This window comes from Clavelina lepadiformis, chromosome 4, assembly GCF_947623445.1.
Source record: "Clavelina lepadiformis chromosome 4, kaClaLepa1.1, whole genome shotgun sequence".
NCBI classification, from domain to species: domain Eukaryota; kingdom Metazoa; phylum Chordata; class Ascidiacea; order Aplousobranchia; family Clavelinidae; genus Clavelina; species Clavelina lepadiformis.
Genome location: NC_135243.1, coordinates 16,292,778 through 16,310,836, shown reverse-complemented (window position 1 = coordinate 16,310,836; position 18,059 = coordinate 16,292,778). Strand labels below are relative to the sequence as shown.

The following is an 18,059-nucleotide window of genomic DNA, read 5'->3' as shown; positions in this document are numbered from 1 at the left end:
CACGAACACTTAATGAGTAGGGAAAAAGTGGCAAAGCCCAAAGGCCTTAAACATGCAAAATAGTAATAATACAATTGTACTATAAGATGGTAGGTTAGCATGGCCACGTAGTAATTTGTGTTTCTTTCGAATGAAGGTAGGACAATATTTTAGCTCTCAACGATACCTCAATGAGGTAGGCTATAAAGATAAGGGCTATGCCTTTTTAGGAACTTAATGCCCTTTGAGTACTTATATGCATAGCCTTTATAAACCTATAGAAGTTTAAAGACTCTGTTTGGGTTGTTTTATTTTAATTTTGATGCTGAAATAGTAAATAGTCCGAAAAGGTCCGAGGGGTATGGATTTAAAAAATTTCAATTCAACGATTTAATATTTAGAAAACGTGAGTGTGTTCTTTATTGTGTTATAAGTTATAACTACAATGGTTCAATACTAAACCAGTTATAACTACAAAGTTATAGCTACATAAGTTATAACTACAATGGATAACACAATACTAAACTAAATATTAATCTTTTTATTTAAAGCAATTTACTGATTGGTTTGCAAATTTAAATAAAATTTTTCTAAAACTCGTTGATTAAGGTACAGGCTAGTTGTGTCCATTTTTTGCTAACAATACAGTAGTACTAGGGCGGTCGACTGTTTTCCCACCCATATGTGTACCAAGTACCAAAACTATTGAACAAAAATTTTCCTTATCATTTGAAAACTCCTTGGCAAATTATGCTTACTTTAAAGAATTTATCGTTGAGCTTCGCAATCTTATCATTTTGCTTACCTGTAGGCGGTAATTACCGATTGCACTTAGTAACGCCTCGTTACTAAAGAGGTAGTTTTATGTTTAATTTTCGTATGGTATATTTTTAGTTACTTTCATCGTTGTAAAAGATTTCTATGAATTTTCTTTTCCTTGTTTGGCAAACTTCCTGCTCTATTTGCTTTAGGAGACATCATGAATTCAGTGTTTGAGCTTGTAGGCGGTTGTATTTTTGGGCATTTTAGGCTGGAGGGCGTGTAGCGTAGACGTTACGCTTGTTTGATTTGCTGTAGATGAGTGTATCGGTCGCTCGTAAACGGAAACTTAAGTCGGTTATTGTTTGCGTTTCCTGACGTAATATCTCGGTTTCGTCTCTCGCGTACAAAAATCGTCATTATGCGTTCCGCAAGCCGTAGCATGATGGCGCGTGTCGTACCTGGTCAACAAAAGTTAGCAGAAAAACTTATAATTCTTAATAACCGCGCAATTGGAATGCTGACAAGGATATACAACATAAAAAAGGTGGGAAAGTGCATTTACCTTGCACATAAAGGAATTGAAATATATGGCTGCATTTAAGGCAGCAATTAAAACAAATGTTACTGAAATGTCATGTCTATTTTTGTGTTTATACAACGTTTTAGGCATGTAGTGACGCTCGTTCAAAGCCATCGTTTTTGACTGAAAAAGCACTGGAATCTGGAATTAAATTTATCGTTCGAAAGTTTCCACAAGTGGATATCAGAAATAATCAGGTGGGCTTATTCAAACTGCCAAGCTAGTAAAGTGCTTGCAGAATATGTGTATTGCATGCCATACTTTGTATTATGCAGGAAAACTGCTTGTGGAATATATGATATTATGTGTGCAGTATACATACTTAATCAATCGGTGGCTTGTGAAGTTATGGTTGCTTTGAGATTTAACAATTTCGTCTATATATATATTTTGTAAAGTGTATTGTACTTTAAATGTGCAGTTTAAAGAATGAAAAGTGTCATTTACGTTCTAAAATAATATAATTTTTTGCTAACAATACATAAGTACTAGGCCGAACATTTTTTATCTATTTGTAGGTAATAATAAATAACCCCATAATACTGTATACATGTCAAATAAAGTTTTCTTACTGTCACAAATTTTCATTCTATTTAGTTTCTTATATTCTAGTTTAGTCATATCAATATTTTGTTTTAGTATGCGAACTGTAAACACTTTACAAAATTTTCTAAACTTTGAACAAATTTGCAGTTTTTTAACTTTGACTTTGAAGGGGAACTGAAACCATTTACAATTTATTTAAAAAAGGATATTAATGTGTTGATTCTGACGATGTTAGTAGCTGCAAAGCAATGTTTGTGCAAAGCACCTGTTAGTTTTTTTCAATAAACTTTGTTAGTGCGTTGCATGATTTTTTTTATAAATTCACATTATTTGATGATATGATGTATTTTTAATTAAACAAGTGTTATCTCTATGGGCATGATGGCCTTTCTGCCTTAGACCAAGGTAATCTATGGTAGGTCCAATTAGGAAATATTTCTAGAATTGACTTGAAATCGTTAATTTATTTTAATGTGTAATGACTTTTAAAAGATGCATTTTATGTAAGCTACTGATAGTATCCACATGACTACACATATTATATACCGTAAAACCTCTATTTCACCACCATGGCGCTCTATTTTTCAACTCTTGTTTAAAAGTGGCGTTCTATTAGAGGTGACGTTCAATTAGAGGTTGGCGCTCTATTTTTCGACTAGCTGGTGAGAATTATCAGTAGAGACCTGCTAATACAATTCCGCTGCTAAAAGTGGTGTTCTATTAGAGGTGGCGTTCAATTAGAGGGAGGCGCTCTATTTTTCTACCCTTCTTTAAAAGTGGCGTTCTATTAGAGGTGGCGTTCAAATAAAGGTGGCGCTCAAATAGAGGTTTTACGGTATGTACTATTTGGATATACAGTCAGACCTCCTTAATCCGGACCAATTGGTTTCGTCATAAAATGTCGGTTTAGCGGGGTGTCCGGATTATTGGAAAGCGAAACATCAATCAATCTTGCAAATACAGCACTGTGTTCAAAAAGCAGTATGCACCTTACTCCAATTCAAAGTATGCGTAGAAGTTTAAAGAGTGAAACTGCAACATTATTATGCGTAGATAACACAGGCCAACAAAAAAAATCTTTTTTCAAAAGGCATGATATGTTAGATCGATTTATAAATATATCAGGGGCGCTGAGTCCGAAAATGCCATTACTTTTGCTGAATTGGCTCTAGTTTTTGAGATATTGCTTTTTCCTAAATACGCCATGAAAAGTTACAAATGTATACTAGTGGGTAACGTAGGTTAACAAAAACTGAAGCCATGTGAAGCAGCTATTTAGTTTTGCCCAAATGTTGAGTTGTCTGGCACAAATGTCTCGCTTGAGAGGTAAATAAGACCTTAGGTTAGTTTATATCATCTCCCATCAAGCACTAACATAAGCCTTAACATCAACACATAGCATAACATTCTTGATTCGGCAACAAAAATAACGTTTTACCGGGACAGAGAAGAAATGTTAATGCAATTTTTCTCTCAAGAAGATGACTTTGTGTACTGTAAAAACATCGAAGGACTTCTTTCATCTATGGGTTGAGTATAAACCAGAAGAATGGAGGTCATTCATTGACAGCTCCAAAAAAGGTTTGAAATGTGTGCTACTTCACAACGAAAATAAGTTTGCCTGTGTTCCAATTGGCCACTCAGTCGTTTTAAAGGAACACTACCAAAGTGTAAAGATGATCTTGAAGAAACTTTCTTATACTGAGCATAACTGGGAGATATGCGTTGATTTGAAAATGTTCAACTTTCTCTTAGGACAACAAGGCGGCTACACCAAGTATCCCTGCTTTATTTGTTACTGGGATAGTCGGGCCACTGATCAACGCTGGATTAAAAAGGAATGGCCCATACGTGAACAGCTTGTGCACGAAGATAAAAACATTGTAAATGAACCTTTGGTCATTTGTGATCGCATCATTTTACCCACATTGCACTTCAAACTGGGTTTGATGAAACAATTTGTCAAGGCCTTAGATTAGATAAAGATGGTGCTTGTTTTGATCACCTGTGCAAAGTATTTCCTGGTCTTAGTATTGAAACGCTGAAAGCAGGAATTTTTGATGGGTCACAAATACGAAAATTGATTTAATATTAAGTTTTTCCATCACATATGACTGAAGTTGAGAAGGCAGCCTGGCACTCTTTCGTTGCAGTTGTAAAAGGATTTCTTGGAAGCGCAAAAGCAAGCATCTATGTGGATCTCCTAGAAGTAAAGCTTACAAACTTTCAAGCTCTTGGATCAAGGATGAGCATAAAAGTTCACTATCTATTTAGTTACTTGGATCGCTTCCCTGAAAACCTTGGAAATATGAGTGTGGAACAAGGTGAAAGGTTTCACCAAGATATTAAATTAATAGATGAGGATATCAAGGTAGATGTGATACTCACATGATGGCAGATTACTGCTGGGGCCTAATGCGAAGCTGTCCACAACCAAACTACAGGCGAAAGTCGTACAAGAGAATTTTCCTGCAGATGACTTTAAGCTAATTTGAGTAATTAACTAGAGTGCATTTAAGAACTTCACTAATGCACATCCTGAGATGGGTATATTTTTTCGTATAGTGTTTTGTTTTGAATACTCCGTGGCAAATAAAAAAATTGATTGCTTGTTTATTTCGTCTGTTTTTACAAATTGTCGTCTTTCTTGTGTTGGCTTAGGCATACTTGGTTTGTTATTACCAAATTACTGCTATTTATTGTTCACTTCAAGCAAGTTTTAATGTAGTATTGGAAGCTTAGTCAAACACATTGCAATATGTTAAGAGAATCTGTTGAAAAGACGAATAAATGGGGCATTTTTTGTGTTGAATATAAGCAAAAGAATAGACTTATGCAGCACCTCTTCTTTTAGTTAATCTCATTGTGTCTTTAGCTTTTACTCATTCTTGTGGTTTTAGTGCAGATAGACTTACAACAACATTTAATATAGGCTGTTCCTTAAGATAAAATGCAACCGACGTTCAAAATTAAAAGGTACCAAAAATATCAAAATTCGCTAATATCTTAAAAACTAGAGCCAATTTGCAAAAACGAATGGCATTTTCGAGCTCAGCGCCCCTGATATACCCTAAAATCGTTGTTACCTTCCATGCCAAAAATTTTTTGTTGGCCAGTGTAATCGACTACTATTGTTTTCGTCAACGAACTACTAAATCTACGACAATCGAGAATTATTTTCGCTCCACTCTTAATAATCTGGTTTGTCGGATTTTATTGCTATTTATTTAGCACGTTTGTTGCAAAACTCGAGTTGGACAGCGGGGTTTCCGGATTAAAAAGATAAAATTCATAGGAAGAAATCCATTTCCAGCAGTTTTGTGTCGGATAACGGGGATTTCGGTTGTTCGGGGTTCGGATTAACGAGGTCTCACTGTATTTTACTTATAATTTAGTTTACCCATGTAACATATTTTTAAACTCGCCAATTAAAATTCTTACTTATGTACTACTCGCCAACTCTTACATGTGTACCATAACATAAATATCTTTTGTTTTCCTGCGTCTTACAGAACCAACTGGCTGGAGTCAATAATGCAAAAAATGAAATACTTAAAGGATTATCAATTTATTATCATACATTTGTGGACGTCATGGAATTTCGCGTAAGAGGATTGTTGCTTTCGCATTAGAGTATTTTGCATACACATGTTTTATCCTTATTAACAAACATATAAATAATGACTGTATCTCTATTCTCAATTTGTACATTTTAGTAGTTTCAAGTGTGTAATCAGTTTATTTGTCATATGTTTTGTATATCTTCCAGGATCATTTCATGGAGTTTATTGCTACAGTGGATAGCCTTTCCATCTTTCTCGACATTGTAAGCTCTTTTATTTGTCAATTAAATATTTTATTTCTTAGTACAGTGGTTTTCAGACGTTTTTGACCTCGACCCAATTCTGAGTTTGGTGAACATCTCGCGACCCAAGCCTCAAACAGCATATCTTAACACGAGAAAAATATGCATAATGATTATACGTTTTTTTGTAATAAGTTGCCAAGTTCGTTTGTAATGTCAGCAATCTACTCTTTTGTCAAATACCTATTCGCTACAGACAGACACAGACAAGCAGTGGTAGTCTTCACTCACTATGAACCATGTATTTTATTACAAACCTGTTTGCATCACCTCGGTGCGACCCATTTCTTGACCCTTTGCGACCCTTGTTTGGGTCGTGACCCATACTTTGGGAACCACTGTCTTAACATATATAGAACAGAACTGCAAAAGTGTTATACTCAAATCACACGTTTGATCACATTGGAAATTTGGAGTATGGTAAGATGTGAGTCGCACATATAAAGAAAAAATGACCTTAGCCTGGCTATTTCAATTAGGTTGTCATTATAATCGTGCACAGGCCTAAGCTTGGCATGGATGTCATCAACGGCTAAGTGCTAAAGGTACTTTTTCTACCTTAGTCTACCGAAAATGATATAGCCATTAAGCCCATTATCAAACAGTAGTATCCAGGAGCTTTGATAAGAGAACTGCAGTTGCTGAGCTAGAGCAAAACTCATTTAAAAGGTTTATTTTTTTTCTGCAAACCCGTTGAATATTAGTTCACATTGGATATACCAATGAAAAGTTGAATTATGCCGTTTGAATACAAACATAGTGTAACCTGAACTTGCTAGCTGCTTTTGGTTTCATTGTAGGAGTTTGGTTTATAAATCATTGTCGACTTGGTAGCTGAATGATTAGAGTCCTGGATATGCAATAATGTGACCAGTGTCCTGGTCTTCGACACCCAGCTGAGCTACCATAGTAATACCCTTGGGTAATGCATTAACGTTGCTTTTCTTGTTCAGTGTTTCTGTCACACAGTTCCCAATTCTCGCAAAACTGTATAAAAAATTAAAAACCAAATGATGAATTTGTACCAATCGGAACATGCACAATGGTAACCTCAGTAACTAGGGCTTGAACAATGAGGAGTCATCGCCAAGTTTAATTTTTGCAAAGACTTCCTCAGTCTGGGAGTAAAGATTATGATGCCAAATGTTTGCTTTCTTGACTTTGGGCTTTAGCTATAACAAAATTGAATACCGGGTTGGAAAGAGGAATGTTTTACGGTGTTAGAAATGTTTTAGTAGTCTAAATTGATCAAATCTTTTCGCCTAAACGAGAAATGTTTTGTATGTTGTCATGCTGCCACCACAGGTATACATTTGTTTTTTTCTCTTGTTTAGAAAAACTAGATTAGGAAAAAGGACACCTGATTGCTTGTGAGCATGAAAAAGTTCCGTGAAAAGTGTTTTATTTTTGTGTCATATTAAACAGTTTTGTACATGCCAGCACCTTTAGAAAATGTTGATATTTATCGACTGTTTTAATTGAAAAATCACTGTAAATTATTCAAAGTGAGTCTTTTTCAATTGTTAAAGTGCATATGCATGATAGCTTTGTCCCATTTAATATCATGAATATCATTGCGCTATTTGCTAATAATACAAACAAAATTGTGTATTGTATATATATATATGTATAAGTACACCATATTTCTTTGTTTTTACTTGCAAATAACACTTTTTTAAAACAGTTTTTTACATTTTACACTATTGTTCCAAACGTTCTCTGCAGATTGAGCTACACTATGATAGCTTTGAATACAACATGTGTCCAATTGTGAATTCTGACTCCTAAAGAGACATATAAATTTAATTGTAATGTCACGCTGGTGAATAACTTTCAACAAAGATTATGATCTGGAAGTGTGAAATGAATACTGTTTTGTCATACGAGAAATGAACTAAGGTTGCAAAATAATTGTAATTTTGAAAACCGGTTTTCACCAAATCTAATTTTTTTTAAAAACTGGTGAACCTGATTGATAGGGCTTAATGATCAAAATTAGCAGATTCATATTTGCACGAAAACCAAACTTTATATTAGCGTTTTTACGAACCTGAATCTTTTTTATTTCAGCACATCCGTATAACCTATTTAGTCCTATTTAAAATAACTATAGGTTAAACTCATCCTCAATTTGTTTGTGTTACCCAGGCCTTACTTGAAAATTCAATGTGACTCTAAAAAAGTATTGAGTTTAATATCAATCCTTGTTCTACAGTACATCTCTATCTAAGTGGTAACTGTAGTTGGTATAGTCATGAAGGCTGCTACTATAATAATATTGAATACGGCTGAGCATACCAAGTCAGAAATACACAATTAACAATTTTCATGATAACTCACTTTGAGGAGGACAATTTTTGAAAGTTGAAAATCTGGTGTTGAATTTCGATAATCAGTTATTAAATTTCAAAAGTTATGAAAAGTTTTTGAGAGCTTTTTTAAAAACCAAGTTTGCTACACAAAACAAATTGCGAATTTCCATATATGAACCAAAGATATTGTGCTGATATTGATGCGTTTTGTGATAATAATGCTAAATATTTTACTATATATACATATATGTTTTACCTTTCAGACAGTGAATTATGATTTGACATCAAATTTCTTGGAATTGGTGGTACGATATGTTTCACTAATGATTCTTGTTTCAAGAATTGATGATCGAAAGGCAATTATAGGATTGTATGATCATGCTCATGACATGATACATGGGAAAATGTAAGTATTATAAGTAATATGTAAGCTACTACTGATGGTTTTTGGGACAAGACTTGCAATTTAAAATTTGCTGAGATAAACTTAACTCGTTGAGGTAAAATGCAATCTCAACATTACTCAGTTATTGCTTATTAGACGTAGTTGTGACATTTTGGATCATCTTCAATGTTAGCGTAACAGTGAAAGTGAGACACAATTCATCACGTAGTTTAGTATCTCAATATGTCATTTTGTTAATTGCTTAATTAATGTGATTACAAATTAAGTTCTACACTTACATCATTTATAGTTGGATAAATCAGGTTGTTTAAACATTTTTTTAGGGAGAAAGATTTTGCTCGGATGGGCCAAATGATATTAGATTATGAACATCCACTGAAAAAGCTGGTAGATGATTTTGCCGCACACTCCAGGGTAGGGTAAAATGCATATCATGGTCCGCTGATTTTCAATTAGCTTGTTAAAATAAAAGATTGGTAGTACTAGACTCAATTGTAGTCATGTATTCATTCTGTTTATGTACAATTGTTGTTTTCACAGTCATTGCAGTCTGCAGTATCATCACTTTTGCATGTTTATCCACAACGGAACATGGGAGCAGAGGAATGGAGATCTAACTCTTTGTTTAACATTGTTGCTACTCCTGCTCAAATGCTGAATCCTGCACAAACAGACAAGGTTCAATTAACATTATTCAATTGTATCACAGTTTGTGTTACCTGTTTGCACTTATCAAGATTGGTATCATAAACCCTTATAAAATTGCCCATTGTTTGTGAGCTACCGCGATGTTTTTTCATGTAGTTTGTATCGGCGTTTAAAGCATTTTGTTTGCTGTTATAGATGCAGTGTGAATATGTGAATATGGAATCACTTGAAAGATGGATATATTTTGGTTATTTGTTTTGTCACTCGTCTTTTGTTTCCAGTCAGGAAGTAACTACAGGTATATCGGTTGTGGTTTCATCTAAAACATGCCTGCATTTATACTGTTGTAAATCCAACTGGTAATATTGTGTTCAATATCTTATTATAAGTCATCATATTTTGGTAAAAAATGTGTACATGTAATGGATTTTGTTTGAGGTAGTTGCAAATTTCTGTTTGAATTTTTCCTGTCTTTTGTACAGTTTTTTATGTTACGTTGCTTTGATTTTATACCAATAATAATCAGGTTTATGGAGACCAGTGTTGCAAGCTAACTTCTGCTTAACGGTTTTTCGAGATGAGGTCATAATGATTCACCGGAGCGCTGAGGAGATATTTTCCAGTATTAAAGGGTATGGCATATATATACTGATTTTACAGAGCAAATGAAATCTTGTGTAATGTTTAGTTAAATGATTGTGTTCAACTAAATTCCGTATGTTTTCAAAACTTTAACCAATGTTATCCCTCTGTTTATCAATGGTTCTTATTACGGTGGTGTGTGTATCATGCTAGTATCTAAACTAAACTTGCCCGTATTTTTTGTGCAAGTTACAACAAAAAAGTTTCTGAAATAAAGGAATGTCGTGACATTTCTGCTCAGCAGGCTGGCCGTGCACACAGAGAAAAAAGAAAATACCTGCGACTGTCTTTGAAGGAATTTGTTGCCATTTTAGCTGTAAGTACTGTCCTACTATAATATACTATAGTTTTAAACTGAAGAGTAACTAGAGTTACGAATATTACCGTGATGTAAATGGAAAAGAGTAAACAGAGTCTCAATTTCTCTTCAGGATCAGCCAGGTTTGTTGGGGCCTAAGACCTTATTTGTATTCATGGCTCTTTGCTATTCACGTGATGAAGTTATGTGGTTAAGCAGACATGCTACCAACTTCATAAAGAAAGTGAATCCTGAAGATTTCGTTGACAGGTAATGAATTTCTTTCAAAATATGTTAAATTAACTGTTAAATTATCTTAATATCTCACATCCTCACTTAAAAATTGCCACCACTCGAACTTACATGAATGTGAAATGCTGTTTATGCAGGCACTTGGGTGAGTTGCTTTTCTACATGGAAGAGCTAAGACAATTAATACGTCGATATGATGAGGTTGTTCAGAGATATTACGTGCAATTCATGTATGGATATGACTCGGTTGTTCTCAATGAAGCTGTGCAAAACTTATCTGTGAGTTTGAATTCGACAGTTATTGTTTTCTTATGTTGTAGCAAATAAGTTAGTAAACATATGCTCAATTGCCATGATTAGGTCTGCCCAGAAGATGAATCAATTATAATGACCTCTGTAGTGAACACCATGACATCGCTAAGCATTAAACAAGTAGAACAGAAAGAGTTATTTGACTTCCGTGCAATGCGGTTGGATTGGTTTCGTCTGCAGGTTGTATAACTGTTAATTACTGTTAGATTGTTTTTCAATTTTGTGAATCCTGTGCACATATTGCATGTGATCCATCTACCTCTAGGCATATACCAGTGTTAGCAAGGCTGCTTTAAACATACGTGACAACATTCAACTTGCTCGCTTGATGAACAGTATAGCATTTCACTGTCGTGTTGTGGATGAGTTGGACGAAATGATACTAGAGACATCAGACCTCTCTATTTTATGGTATACTGTAGAATGTAGCTGCATTAAAAAGGCTTAATTTATTATTATTAAAATATGATATGTTTTATAACCAACCATTTCTTTGACAATAACTGATTTGCTTTTAAATTAGCTTAGTATTATGACATGAGTGATTGGTGCTATTTCTTAGAATCGCATTTGCGTTCTGGCTATCACTTTAAGATAATTAATACTCATTTTAATTATTTTTGCAGTTTTTATCCAACCTTTTTCTCAACTGCATTTAAACGCTGTATTGAATTGCCAGCACAGTCTCGCTTTTCTATTTCTTTTCCTTTGGCTTGTGGTCACTTCATAACAGCGGTTGGTGATTTTTGTCCTGAAGAAAGAGCTCACATCCGTGATCGAGCTCTCAATTATGTTAATCAGTTTCTAGAAGAAATGGCCAAAGAAGCGAGAAATCTTGTATTTAATATTGCAACTGAACAAAGTCATCTAGCTGATGAGGTAACTACCTTCAGCATGGTCATTGGTCATTATATGTTACTCGGCTGGTGTTCAACATTTCAAATGTTATCTCAAATTTTAATGTCTGTTACAGTTTAAAATAGCAGTTTTTGTTTTGCAGTTACTTCCAAAGAATGCTGGGGCAAATATTAAACAGGGTCAAGCAAAAAAAGGGAAAGCTAAGAAGGGCGCTAAAACAAATCTGCAAGAATCAAAAAAACCTGGTGAAGAGAGCAAGCGCAAAGATCGACTTTTTGTCACAAGGTACATTTGTCAGTAAGAATTTCCTGGAATGAAGTATTTCTGTTCAACTTTGAGGTGGTGCTTGATTATTTTGCTGTTTTTTATAGAATGGACAAATACCATCTGGCATTAGCTGAAATTTGTGGCGCAATCAATTATCGACCAAGTTTTGTTGTTTGGGAGCACACTTTCTCTCCAAAAGAATACCTCACAGCACATTTGGAAAATCGATTTGCTCGGTAATTCTAAATGGGTCGTATGGTAACTTTAGCGGCAGATACTCAATTGCCATTGCTTTGTGATATTTTAAAATACCATTTGGAACGATTTTGCTGGATTTCCCTTTTTATTAAATGCTTTCAGAACCCTCGTATCGATGACTTTTAACAAAGAAACAAATGAAATTGCCAAACCCAGTGAACTATTAAGTAAACTGAAAGCCCATATGTCTGTTCTTCAGACTATAGAAAACTATGTCCACTTGGGTAAGATACATTGCTTTGATTATGTTTTTAATGTATATTATTCTTATATAAACTCAGAAATAAATATTCTAAAGCAGTTTGTGCTTGAGTGTAAGTAATTAAGTATGTTTGTGTTAAATACTTTTGATCAGTGTTTCTTAACGTGGGGTGCACACCCCACTGGTTGAGCATGACAAATTTTTGGTGGGTTTTTGCAAATTTTTGGTGAAGGGTGTGAATTGCAACTTCAGGAAGAAATATATAATTGCCTTTTTGCAACTCTCACTTCAAAATTGAGCGAAAATGCAACTATACCTGTTCAACAGCATACTAAGGAGGCGAGCCATCATTGGCTATGATATAACGGAGGAAAACGTACAGTAAGCTGGTATACCACATTTTAAAATTGTATATGATAAATTGCTAGCTTTTGTGCATATACAGTTTATATGCGAATAAAGTTTATTTCGACGAGTTCTACAGCCGTTTTTGAGGCATAAAAACCCAAAATTGTAGCACTTAATGCATTTTGGTTGAGGCCTGAGGTGGAGAAATGCTGCAATTTTAGACTCAGTTTTTAAAAACGTTTGACCTTCCTTTGGCATAAATGCAATCCTAAATGCGCCACTGACAGTGAGATAATGTTTTTGTAAGCAGAAGTGGGCCCTGGGACAAAAAGGTTGAGAAACACTGCTTTAGATATTTCTGATTCTATTTTAGTGAAGTTTGCTTGATACAATTTAGATGTTACAAGGATATTCAACAGCGTTCTGTTGCAACAAAGTCAAATGATGGACAGTCATGGTGAAACCACCATTACCACACTGTACACACAATGGTTTGTGCAAGGAGTGATAAATTATATACTCAAGTTCTGAACACACTTACAATATTCTGGTTGTATCTTCAGATAAAGGCGAGGTTACGATATAAGCTTTGGATTTTGTTTGAAGGTACTTGGAAGTTATGCTGCGCCAAGTGAGTGCTGGTAGTATTGTGTTTTCGGAAATGAGACGGCATTTTGTGAAACTCTCAAATAGCCATGATTCATCAGCAAGTAATCAGCCACAAGTAAATCCCGAAGAATATTCTAATCTTCAAGGTAAGAAGAAATGAACGTTTGTTCATTGTTTTAGTATAATACTTTTTAGAATATTTAAAGCTTAATTTCTTTAATAAAAAAATTATGCAATCACTTAACTTGACCCAATTTTATGATAGCAAATTACTACATAAACTAGTATGAAAATACTTTATTTTGTTTTCAGAGCTTAGAGCCCTTGCACAAATCATTGGACCTTATGGAATGAAGTTTTTAAATGAAAGCTTAATTTGGCACATTGCTAGTCAGATAACAGAATTGAAGGTAACTTTCTTAATTTGGCACCACCTGTGCAGTACTTGCTCTACTTTGCTTAGTTTTCTTTACTAATAGAGGTTAATCGAATGTATTTTTTACTGAATATTTTACATTTTTTCAGAATAAATAAGCAATACAATATAATAAGGGTTTACTTTTCTATATAAAGTACTAACACTGCCAGTATGTAAAGAGAAGGGTTGTGTTTGTGTCAACTGACATTATCTTTCATAGCGCCTGGTGATACAGAACATAAAGACACTTGCAAAACTTCGCACAAGTGTTCATAAGCAAGATGCCATGATTGAACTGTCCGGCAATTTGGAGGGTATTAAACACATGCTTTAGTTAAAGATTTGCATTGGCGTTTTAACTGACTGATTCCCTGCATTGACTTGCTAATATCACTAATCAACAAATGCTGCTGAGTCTGATAATGCTAATTTTAACCATTTTTTGTTATTGAGCTTTAAATCACACTACCAGATCTTTTTCTGCTTGTTTTGCATCACTTCCTGCTGGGCAGTGTGTTAATCCAGCTATGTTTCACCAACTCTTATCTCTTGTCATAACTTTTAACTTTAGTCTCCATTTTCATGAAGATGCTACTTATGGCATCAACTGTAGCAGCAAGAAATAATTTTTTAAGAAAGCATATTTTAATACAAAACATAATGAAGCAAATGCCTTATCTTACATATCCAATGTAAATGGTAAGTAAAAAATAACCATCCGATTCAAAACTAACTCTGTTGTATTTAGCTACTAGATAACTAGAACATCTAAGTCTGTTTTTAAGCAAAATAGACATACATCTGATCAGTGCAACCCTTGTTATTCACATATTTGCTGTGACCCATGGTTTATGAAATGCTTCATGCGACAGATATACAAACAGCCGGACATTCTTTACAAAAAAAACTTAAAATATAATATTAATGAAATTGAATGTGTGTTGCTGTTTGTAATATTGTAGTTAAGTAGCATAATTTCTGCTTTCTGCAACACTTTATTTACGTTGAGTTGTTCTACTTAACAAGAAATTGTCTATTTTGCAGAGGTTTGTGCCACATATGTATGTCATGTGTATACAGTAGTTATAGAATGCTTTTTGTCACTGGCATTGTTGAGACCTTTTTGAAGCTTAGGTATTATATGATTATATCATATAAAACGATCATATGTATTTATTGTATGCATTATTAAGTTGCAATGACTATAATAAGGTCAAACCTACACAGTGAATTTAGTAGAAACATGAGAAAATGTATATATGAAGTTTATTTGATATTGCAGCATTCAAAGAGTTTTTGTTTCTTGTATTTTTTGCATAATCTTACTTTAGTATCTCTGAGAATAGCATTATAGAGCATGTCCTAATGCTGATGCATGCAACTGATAACAAGAAATGCTTTAATTAGAAATTGGTGACTCAAAACATGGAAACATTGGTTGCTCTGCGTACTAACTTTGACAAACCTGATCAAATGTCATTACTGTATCGACGGCTTGAGGGTAACACGATTTCATGTCTTGTAGGAATGTTGACCTTTATTTCATAAAAAACGCGCTGCTTAACATATACATTATACTGCTTAAAATCACAGTGCTGTTATATATACTTGTTTTGGTTTCAATAGATATTAGCTTCATAATGTTTTCAAGCCTTGCTCATGCAGTTAAGTAGATACTAAAATAATTGCAAATATAATGTGTTAGAAACTACAAAAAAATTGTGTTAAAACATGATTAATACATACACAAGTTATACTTTACAATGTATACTTTCTGTTAATAAAGGAGTTGAAAATGTTCTGCTACGTATGACAATCATAGGAGTTATACTATCATTCAGGGATGTTGCGCAAGAAGCTCTCAATAATGTGAGATTTCAAGATGTACCTTGTCAGCTACTTTCTATTTATTTGTTATGTCCAGTAAATTAACATATGTTTTGGCAAGAAATAAGTATTTTCTTCTTGTTGTAAGGTTCTTCAGCACAGAATTCCTTTCCTTTTGGCATCTGTAGATGACTTCAAGGACCACATTCTTAGTGATACTGATATAAAGGTAACTCCCTGAGTGTTATTGCTGTGTTTTTGAAAAATTGCTTTCAGTTTGTGGTAAAAATTACCCTGGTGTTTAACGTTTCCGTTAAAATGTTGTGTTGTATCATTTGCACCATTTGTCATAAAATGTAGTAGTTTTGTTTGATATTGCATGAATTTTACATGTAGTAGTTTGCTACAGTTGCTACCAGCGAAAGTGTGGTAACTCCTGTTTTAAAAGATATACAATAGTTTATTTTCTGTATATTTCGCATTTTATCTATTACTCTGTAGGTAACCCTGAATATAAATGAGCTGGCATCTGCAGCAGGCTTGTCCTGTAACATTGATCCTACTCTGTGTAATGCTTTGGCATCTCAAAAGGTATATTATGCAATTGTACTTATCCATTCATTTGTTAAACAAATGGGCATTTATTTAATTTGATTGGACAAGTATATAATAGAATCGGTGACACTGTATACTGAAAAACATAAACTTTCAATATATTAATGAAAGACTTTATTAAGAAACAAAAACAAATTTAATAATATATTGTAAGAAGAGTAGAAGTCGACTTCAAATACCACAAAGTTGCAAACAAAGCAACTAGCGCAGGAAACATAATTTACTAACAATGTGCAAGAACTAACATCTTTTAATGTTTCATTTGAAAATAGGGTTGGAAACCTCTAACATTTATGCTATCTCGTAGGTAGAAAATGCAGACGACGAATACAAGATAGCTTGCCTGCTGATGGTATTTCTTGCAGTTGCAATTCCTGTTCTAGCCCGTGATGAAAAATCTCTGTTTCAAGCGGAGTTGGTTGCTCATGGAAACAACTGTCACTGTCTTGCTCGTGCAGTAAATCATGTAGCAGCGTCTCTATTTACAGTGCACAGGGGCAATGTGGAAGAACGATTGAAAGAATTCCTTGCGGTATGAATTTTTTTTATAATGCCATTAATTCTTTTGTATTGCATCTTTAGTATTGTATTTCATAGGATGTGTAACTGTGTTTATTGGTCAATAACAAAATGATTTTGTCGCTGCAAGCAAACAACTGTAAAAATTATTAAGATAAATCCTTTAAAAGAATTGTTTTTAAATATACAGTATTGAATATTCATCTATTCTGTAATGACCTCATTTGCTATAGAAGGTCTTATTTGAAATGAATTTTGTCAGTCTCGATATGTGGGTAATGTGTGTGACGTGCCTTAATGATTTAATTGAAGTGTGTTTTTCTCAGTTGGCCTCGTCCAGCTTACTGAAGCTTGGACAAGAGACAGACAAAGCCAGCACTCGCAATCGGGAGTCGATTTACCTTCTGCTTGAACGTATTGTTGGCTTTTCGCCATTTCTCACTATGGATTTATTGGAGTCCTGCTTCCCCTATGTTCTACTTCGAAACTCTTATCATGGTGTCAGGCGCTCACAACCGAATACTGCAAGTAGCAACTTGTCTCAAGCTGAGTCTGCTGGTGCAGGAAGTGTCACTGCCTAGTAAACATGTGTTCACGCTCATTACATTTTTGTTCTATTTCTTTTTGGTAAATGCTGCTATAGCGCAGGTTTTAATTATAAAACCTGTAATGAGTGTTTTTACTAGCCTTGGGGGCATATCAATACCCTTAATACATATAGACAGATTTAAACGATTGACTTTCACTATTTTCGCCTCCGTTGTCAGGAATCTCTGTCCCAATTTCAACTTTTGGTGTTTGATGAATGTGAAATATGACCCAAACGCTTAGCTAGGGATGTACATTGTACAATTGTACATAACACAACTCTTCTGGAATAATTTATTCCTGATCTAGTATAGTTTGACGTTCCAACCCAGCAGCCCTTGTAATGGTTCAATTCATGACTATAACGCGTGCAGCCGTGCAGCACTTGAATTTATCGTAAAATCAAAATCGTAATTTAATTGTAATGCAAAATCGTTGGATTTTGTAAACAATCAAACTGGTTTGTATCTTAAGAATTTGTTATCATAGAATGTGTATCCCTATGCATAGTGCATGTTGCTCATATTCATATTTAGAAATGTATGGGGAGTTATCATGTCAATTTGCTTTCTTTGTTCACACATGTGTTTATTATGCTATTATTGGATAGTTTATACTAATACAGTTACGGTGGATACCGTCTCATTTTCTTATTGTTTGTTTATTTTAACACGTTTTAATGAGACAATAGATCTTACTATTTCACGTTCATTGGTGTGTTTGTTTTATTGCTGGCCGCAATGTTCCCTGACTGGCTTAAGCCATTAAAATGAAGTTTGTTATTGTGATTCTGTAAATGCTTTGGATTGTGTGCCATTTTGCATTTTGTAGTGGCAATTGCAATGTACAGTTCTAATTAAATATATGTTGTAGGCACAGTTCTAATTAAATATATGTTGTAGGCGGATGCATACTAGTTATTCAATTTTTAGCTTGATGCTGCTAGAC

The 18,059-nt window shown here is 34.2% G+C and overlaps 1 protein-coding gene across 2 annotated transcripts; it reads left to right on the top strand.

Annotated features, from left to right (window-relative positions):
* The first annotated feature begins 946 nt into the window (after window positions 1-946).
* Window positions 947-18,018, top strand: LOC143452739 (nck-associated protein 1-like). Of its 2 annotated transcripts, none has more exons than XM_076953803.1 (27): window positions 947-1,285; window positions 1,408-1,518; window positions 5,380-5,472; window positions 5,637-5,693; window positions 8,308-8,450; window positions 8,774-8,864; window positions 8,991-9,128; window positions 9,294-9,396; window positions 9,625-9,730; window positions 9,930-10,056; window positions 10,172-10,308; window positions 10,428-10,569; window positions 10,651-10,782; window positions 10,868-11,013; window positions 11,229-11,481; window positions 11,603-11,745; window positions 11,832-11,963; window positions 12,088-12,209; window positions 12,933-13,026; window positions 13,142-13,290; window positions 13,457-13,554; window positions 14,970-15,063; window positions 15,349-15,431; window positions 15,538-15,618; window positions 15,891-15,980; window positions 16,312-16,536; window positions 16,850-18,018. In XM_076953803.1, the coding sequence occupies exons 1-27, from the start codon at window positions 1,160-1,162 to the stop codon at window positions 17,102-17,104; spliced, it is 3,471 nt and encodes a 1,156-aa protein (XP_076809918.1). In that variant the 5' UTR covers window positions 947-1,159; the 3' UTR covers window positions 17,105-18,018. The 2 variants fall into 2 exon arrangements, with proteins under 2 accessions (XP_076809918.1, XP_076809919.1); XM_076953804.1 differs by lacking the exon at window positions 14,970-15,063 and adding an exon at window positions 13,783-13,876.
* Window positions 18,019-18,059: the final 41 nt, after the last annotated feature.

Bases quoted from the DNA above. Each gene is read 5' to 3' on its own strand.
- LOC143452739 (XM_076953803.1), top strand. From the start codon at position 1,160: ATGCGTTCCGCAAGCCGTAGCATGATGGCGCGTGTCGTACCTGGTCAA. The intron at 10,570-10,650 runs GTGAGTTTGAAT...TGCCATGATTAG, and splicing joins AAGCTGTGCAAAACTTATCT to GTCTGCCCAGAAGATGAATC. The intron at 13,555-14,969 runs GTAACTTTCTTA...TGCTTTAATTAG, and splicing joins GTCAGATAACAGAATTGAAG to AAATTGGTGACTCAAAACAT.